Below are 7133 nucleotides of genomic sequence, written 5' to 3'. Positions count from 1 at the left end.
CGCACCAGGCATGTCCTGAGACAGTCGCCAGTAGAAATAATGAGAGGGTGCATGCGCGCAACATATCAAATGAACAAACACGCACGACACTACCAACGCCGCGGCGGGAAGTGTCAGGCGTCGGGTACAGAGTACGTGAGGTGAAGCTTACCATACATAGCGTGTTCTGCAGCGCATTCTGCATGGGGGTGTCCGCGACTGGCGAGCTTCTCGTCTTGGCTGGCTGCGGCTGCACGGCGCTGCGGCTGCGAACATGCAGGCCGCTCAGATCCCCGCGCGCTGACAACGCAAGTGGCTGGGCCAAGCCCTCGATTAATTGGCGATGTAGCTAGGGAGACATAGACTGTCTCCGCACGCCGCGCGTCTAGTGGCTTTTTGCGCGCGGGCCCTACGCAGGGACATGCGGCGTGCGGCATGCGACGGCCGAGCGGTGTGCCCTTGATCTACGAGTCCGCCGTGGGGCTTTGGCCACATATCTTGCAAATTGCCTGGCACCAGAGTGTGCTGCACGGCGGACGATCCGGGAGGGCAGCGTGAGAGCGGCTGAGCAGTGGGGGACCGAGGGGAGCGATGGAACACACGAGGGACGACAACACGATGTGGTCATGACTACCGATGCTTGAATGTGCGCAGGGAGTTGGTGGCCGAACATTGAGCGCATGCAAGAGAGAGGACCGCGGCTGCATCCTCCCGCCCACTCCTATTGCGGCGACCAGAGCGCGCATCGTCCGCATCATCGCGGCGGGATGACCAGCGGCGGCATGCACAGACCAGATCCCCCGCCGCTAGGATGTGCGACCGACGTAGTTTGACTGCGCAGGCGTCGTGGGGTAAATCGACAGCTGCCGACAATGCGCTCTCGTCGCCGCTCCGGATGTGGGGGCAGTTGTCTAGATGCCAGATTGTCGGCTGCGCGCGCGTGGTGCATGCCGCTCGGCGCTGTTCTTGTCGCCATTGCCATATTCCGCCTGTTGCCTTATTTCCCGGCTGATGGTGTCTGACCGGGGACACAGCGCTAGCACTGGAGCTTCGCGCCGGAGCACCCTGCGCGTTGCTCTGGCACCCGACACGATGCACATTCCTTGCCCTCAGAATCCAGCGGAGGTGCAAGCCGTAGCAGTGGCCAGCTCGCTAGAGCACGTGGGGAGCTCGCGAGGGACATGCCGAGACGATGGCAGGCCAGCGTGTGTCGCAAAGGGGACGGCGTGTCGGATGCATCCATGGAGAGCCCAGACACCGATCAGGGAGTGCAGGGCAGCGTGAGCGACAGCGACAGACATGCAAATGGCGCAAATATGAAGATGCGCACGCGCGGGCGCGGGGACGCTACGTGCGATGCGGATGTCGCCGTACTTACTGATAAGGGCGCCGGACGATATGCGGGTGTTGCGGCCGGCAGATCTAGAGGGAGCATACGTTGGGGAGTGCATGCGTCTACGTCAGGCAGAATGGCCGCTCGTGTCTAGGCCCAGGCACACAGGCAAGGATGCAGGGAGCGTTGCCGTCGGGCGAGTAGGAGCATAGCGACGCGGCGGCAGATGCGACACAAGGGCAGTGCCTGGGTGAGATATCCGGTCGGCAGACGTGGGAACGGAAGCAGGCCGGGGTCGAATGCGAGGTATTGAAGGCGGGGGCTCGTCTTGCGCTATGCTGTCGTCCGCATGGTATCCCGCTCACTGTCTCGCTCGCCCATCCCCGCCATATCGTGCTGCGCATCTGGACGCTGGTTAGGTAAGTTGCTGTCGTGGTTAGGAATCCTGCAAAACGCCACTCACCGTGTACACTATTGTAGGTGCACCGCGGACCGTTCCCCTTCGCAGTGCGCAACAGCTGATCTCGCTGGATGGTCTAGATGACGGTTGGAGCGTACCGTGTACCGAGTGTGTGGGGTGAGTGGTGCGCGCGTGCGATGATGGCGAGCTGACGGGACTGTTGGTGTCCAGGAGCGCGAGGGACCATCGCCGCAGCGCAGATTGAGCGAGGCGGGCGACCGGTGGTAGCTCGTTGAGATTCAGTAGTCCGTGGTCGCGTGGAAACTGACAGCTGGCTGGTCAGAGCGTCGTGTCAACTGGTGAGTGACCGGCGATGATCGATCTCCATGTAGATGCTTACCGCGACGTGTGATCTGTAGACGTCCGCGCCTCGCCCGATCGCTCGAGTCATCTCGCCATCCACGCAGCGGTGCGGACCATCCGCGTCCTCGTCACCGCTCTGAAGCACTGGCGGCGGGAAGACGCAGTCGCGAATAGGGGCCGTCGTCTAGATGCCGGGACGTCGGGCTGCGAGCGGGGCGGGGCGTGCGGAACACGGGTGACGCGGGATGGCCGACGGTTAGATAGCGGGATGTGCGCATGAGTAGATAGTGACCGGGGCCGACGTACACAACAGGTAGTATGATTGGAGCGCGTGCATCGCGGATTCTCTGATCCGATTGCCGCGCACGACATGTTTTGTAAGACGACGGCCGGCAGCAGAATCAGTGAGATCGCGCGGGACAGAGGCGGCACGCACGAAGGCGCCATTGGGTGTGCGTCCAGTGTAGTTTGATGGCAGGCACTGTGAGGCCGATTGATGGCTGCCGACGATGTGGACGATTCGCGCCCGACGACGACAATTAGATGTAGGCGGCGTCGAGGGCAGTTGTCTTGATGCCAGGTTGTCGCGCGGTGGGCATAGCGAGCTGTCAGGGATATGAGCGAGGCGAGACCGTCAATAGAGACTGACCGGGGAATAAGGAGCGATTGGAGGTCGGGCGCATACTTACGTGAAGAGCCAAGACACCGATCACGCAGGGGCAATCACGCGAATGGTGTGAATACGAAGATGCGCACGCACACGTACGGGCGCGGGCGCGGGTGCGGCATTGATTGTGCGGGGACGCTGTGTGCGACGCAGGCGTCGCCACCGTAGCGATAAGGGTGACGGACGATGTGGGGGCGTTGCGGCCGGGTGCGTACGTCGGGGAGTGTGTCCGTCCACGTCAAGCAGAATGACCGCTCACGTTCGGGCCTAGATACGCGGGCGGGAACGCAGGGGCGTTGCCGTCATGGTTTCGGGCGAGTAGTAACCATTGAGCGACGCGGCAGCCGATGCGAGATGTCCGGGCGGCAGTCGTGGGAATGGCAACAGGCCGGGGAAGCGTGCGAGGGATTTAAAAGCGGACGTCGTCAGAGAATCCTGTGTGATTTGCGACCCGTCTTCCGCTACGCCACTGTTCGCGATGTGCCCCCTCTGCTGTCTTGCCCGCCCGCTGTCCGGTCACATAATGCTGTGCGGCGAAGCTAGACGCTAGTCAGGTAAGCTGCTGTCGTTTTTAGGAGTGCTGCATCACGCCACTCACTGTGTACGCCACTGTAGACGTGCTGCAAACCGTTCCCCTGTGCAGTGCGTGTCGGTCGATCTCGCCAGATGGTGTACATGATGATGGCTGGGGCATATGACAGACCGAGTACGCGGGGTGAGTGCTGCGTGTGTGTGGTGATGGCAAACTAACGGGGTTAATGGTGTTGATGAGGTCCGGGAGCGCAAGGGACCATCGCTGCGGCTGAGTTGAGTAGATATATGGTGTGCAGCCGCGTAGATGCTGCCGGAATATCGCGTCCTACATCCGCGCCGACTGGTAAGTGACGGGCGATGATGTCTACATGCAAACGAAACACTTACTATGACGTGCGATCTGTAGGCGTTCGCGTCCCCGGTCTGAAGCACTGGTAGCGGGAGGATGCTGTCGCGGATGGGGGCAACCGCGTAGATGTCAGGCTGTGAGCGTAGTGGGGCGTGCGGAACACGGGTGATGAGGGATGACCAACGGTTAGATATCGGAACGCGCGCGTGAGTAGATAGTGACCAGGGATGGCATGCACGAAAGGTGAGACGGAGCGGGACAGAAGCGGCACGCACCAACTCCGCCTGCTGCCATTAAGTTGTGCGTGTGGCGTGGTTCAACGGCGCGTGCGGTGTGAGGTCAATCGACGGCGTCCGACGCCGCGGACGATTCGCGCCCTGGTCACTGCTCTGAAGCACCGGCACCTGTGGTTGGATGCGAGCGCAGTGGGAGCGATTGTTGGACGGCGGGCACAGTGAGCTGCTAGGGACCTGGAAAGAGGCGCGATTGTCAGTAGACAGGGAGCGGGAGGTGTACGCGTGTGAGTAGGGACTGACTGGGGAATAAGGAATGCTTGGCGTACCTGCGCGCAGTGTGTGTATCCTGTAAGAGGGCGGGAGCGGAGTGCGATGGCGCGGGACAAAGACGGCACGCACGAACAGGGCTGACGGGGTACACAAGACGTGGGGAGAGCAGACGGTCCATTCCCTGCGGCCTCCGTCTCCTGCGTCTGAATCTCACTCCTCCGGCGGCGCGCTCGCGGTGCGCGCGCTCTGGCTGGCTGCCGGTCGTCGTTTCCTCGACGCCGGTAAGATGTGGCCTAGAGCCCGTCGTCCGTCGCACGCGCACGCACCATTGCCCACGGTGAGTGCTGCTGATTGCTTGCGCGTCTCTTGCTCCCGCGTCGTCACTCACCTTGCTCGCGCGTGCCGTCCGTGCGCGCGGCCGCGTCGACGCTGTCTTTGCGAGCCTTGCCATCCACAGCGGCTGCCCCGGTGGACGTGGAGCGCGGGCGCCGCAAGTCCGAGGTTATTGCATGGTGCATGGCACGTTACTGACCGCGACGTCTTCCGCGGGCCCTGCGCACGGATCGGTGAGCCATCGCCCCGCATTCTGGCTGTGCGCACACTCACCGGTGCCCTGCAGACAGCAACGCGGCTCCAGCGCCGCGCCGCGTCGAGCGCGTTAGCATCCGCCGACCGCATTCTGCAGTGCGGCCGACCGTTTCGCGCGATGGCGCGAGAGCCATCTGCATGAGAGCGCGCGGACGGCAAGAAGCGAGCACATACCGACGTCGTGGACACATGCCTTCTGGCGTGCGGACGAGCTCGCACATGCGGTCTATAAGACGCGGGAGGCTGCGCGTGGTCGTGGGCGGCGAGGGTGACTGTGAGGACGACTCAGGTGAGGGACGTGCCTGCGGGCAGGGTGGGCAGCTGGCAGCGCGGGCGAGCAGCCACGAGAGCGGAATAGCGCGGACTGCGCGCGGGCGTAGCGGGCGAGGGAAACGGCGAGGAGGAGGGGACGACTCGCGTGTTGGAGTCGAGGGGGTGCGCAGGAGGCTGGAGGAAAGGGACGCTGGCTAGAGTCAGCCGTCTGTTGCGCGCGACTTGCAGACGACAGAGAGGCTGAAGGCGATCGGGCAGGGTGACGGGCTTGCACACGAGAGCGGGTGAGACTGCAGCACAGAGCGCGAACAGAGAACGAGGACGGCCGCTGCGACCGCCGCGGCCTGTGCGTTGTGTGCGATGCTCGGATACGCCGCCCATGCCGTCCATGCAGGCGCACTCGAGCGCCGCGCCGGCCGCGAGGACCCATGCCGACCACAGGGTGTGCAGGGCGGCGGGGTCTGGTGTGTCATCGAGTGTGCGCAAGTCGCTCGCTTGGACGCGAACGATAGCCAGGGCGGCCAGCGGGGATGCGGGATACCACTGCGCCGACGTCACGACAAGTGCCGACGATCCCTGGCGAGTGGGAGCCGCGGCGAGACAGAAGCGAGCTTGAGGCGAGGGCGCAGGGCTTTCGATCGCGAGCAGCGCCATGCGAGTGGCCCAACGCGGGCGCCTAGGGCGAGCTCCTGATCGAGAATCGAGATCTCTCTTTACGGCGACGTGCGTCAACTCCCCGGGCCATGTCAGCGCGCTGCCGTTCCTCCGTCCGCGTCAAGCAGAATGACCGCTCACGTTCGGGCCTAGGTACGCGGGGGCGCTGCCGTCATGATTTTGGGCGAGTAGTAACCATTGAGCGACGCAGCAGCCGATGCGAGATGTCCGGGCGGCAGTCGTGGGAATGGCAACAGGCCGGGAAAGCGTGTGAGGGATTTAAAGGTGGACGTCGTCAGAGAATCCTGTGTGATTTGCGACTCGTCTTCCGCTCTGTTGTCGCTCGTACTGTGCCCCGCCCGCTATCTCGCTCGCCCGGCGTGGCCACGTACGTGCTGCGCGCCCGGACACTGGTCAGGTAAGCCGCCGTCGTTTTAAGGAGTGCTGCATCACGCCACTCACTGTGTACGCCACTGCAGCAGTCGATGTCGCCAGATGGTCAAGACGATGGCTGGAGCATACCACGTACCGAGTACGCGGGGTGAGTGATGCATGCATGCGTGCGGTGATGCCAAGCTAACGGAGCTAATGGTGTCAATGAGGTGCAGGAGCGCGGAGGACCGTCGTCGCGGCTGAGCGGATTGAACGAGGCGGGCGGTCGGTGGTAGATGTTTGGCCCGCGGCTGCGTAGGTGATGAGGGCCGGTCGGCCAGAACGTCGCGTCCTACGTCCGCGCCGGATGGTAAGTGGCGGGCAATGATCTCTACATGCAAACGAAACACTTACTACAATGTGCGATCTGTAGGCGTTCACGTCATCTCGCTGCGACGACGTGGACGACCCGCGTGCGCGTCCCCGGTCTGAAGCACTGGTAGCGGGAGGACGCTGTCGCGGGTGGGGGTCGTCGTCTAGATGCCGGGACGTCGGGCTGCGAGCGGGGCGGGGCGTGCAAAACACGGGAGATGCGGGATGGCCGACGGTTAGATAGCGGGGAGTGCATGTGAGTAGCTAGTGACGGTGATAGCGTGCGCGCGAGATGAGTATCGCTGGAGCGCGTGCGTCGCGGACCGTTTGCGGCGCACGATACGTCGATTAAGTGGACGGCTGGCAGCGGAATGAGTGAGACGGCGCGGGACAGAAGCAGCACGCACCGACTCAGCCTGCTGTCGTTTGTGCGTGCGGCGTGATTCGACGGCGCGTGCGTTGTGTGTGCGTGCGGCGTGGTTCGACGGCGCGGGCGGTGTGGGATCAATCGACGGTGTGCGACGGCGCGGACGATTCGCGCCCTGGTTGCTGCTCTGAAGCACTGGCAGCGGCGGCGGTTGGATAGAAGCGCAGTGGGGTTGGTCGTTGGACGGCGGGCATAGTGAGCTGCTAGGGACCTGGAAAGAGGCGCGATTGTCAGCAGACAGGTAGCGGGAGGTGTACGCGTGTGAGTAGGGACTGACCGGGGAATAAGGAATGCTCGGCGTACTTGCGCGCAGGTG

General features: G+C 63.5%; 2 protein-coding genes across 2 annotated transcripts in view; both read right to left on the bottom strand.

Annotated features, from left to right (window-relative positions):
• Positions 1–5004: 5004 nt before the first annotated feature.
• On the bottom strand, positions 5005–5646 carry POSPLADRAFT_1063047 (hypothetical protein; the record flags this gene model as incomplete). Its single annotated transcript, XM_024481597.1, has 1 exon — positions 5005–5646. One exon carries the CDS (start codon positions 5644–5646, stop codon positions 5005–5007), a length of 642 nt encoding a protein of 213 aa, XP_024332842.1.
• Positions 5647–5795: 149 nt separating this feature from the next.
• Positions 5796–7133, bottom strand: part of POSPLADRAFT_1063046 (hypothetical protein) — a gene marked incomplete at both ends in the record, with an annotated part of 1641 nt that continues 303 nt past the window's right edge. Inside the window, 6 exons of the mRNA XM_024481596.1 lie at positions 5796–5979; positions 6039–6056; positions 6109–6119; positions 6176–6370; positions 6433–6654; positions 6729–7028. Of these exons, the coding sequence (XP_024332841.1) occupies positions 5796–5979; positions 6039–6056; positions 6109–6119; positions 6176–6370; positions 6433–6654; positions 6729–7028 (930 nt within the window). The remainder of the gene's footprint in view (positions 5980–6038; positions 6057–6108; positions 6120–6175; positions 6371–6432; positions 6655–6728; positions 7029–7133) is intronic.

Source organism: Postia placenta (assembly GCF_002117355.1).
Source record: "Postia placenta MAD-698-R-SB12 unplaced genomic scaffold POSPLAscaffold_55, whole genome shotgun sequence".
In the NCBI taxonomy this organism is placed as follows: Eukaryota; Fungi; Basidiomycota; class Agaricomycetes; order Polyporales; family Adustoporiaceae; genus Rhodonia; species Rhodonia placenta.
Note: the sequence above shows the minus strand (reverse complement) of the source record. Positions and strands in the feature narration are given on the sequence as shown.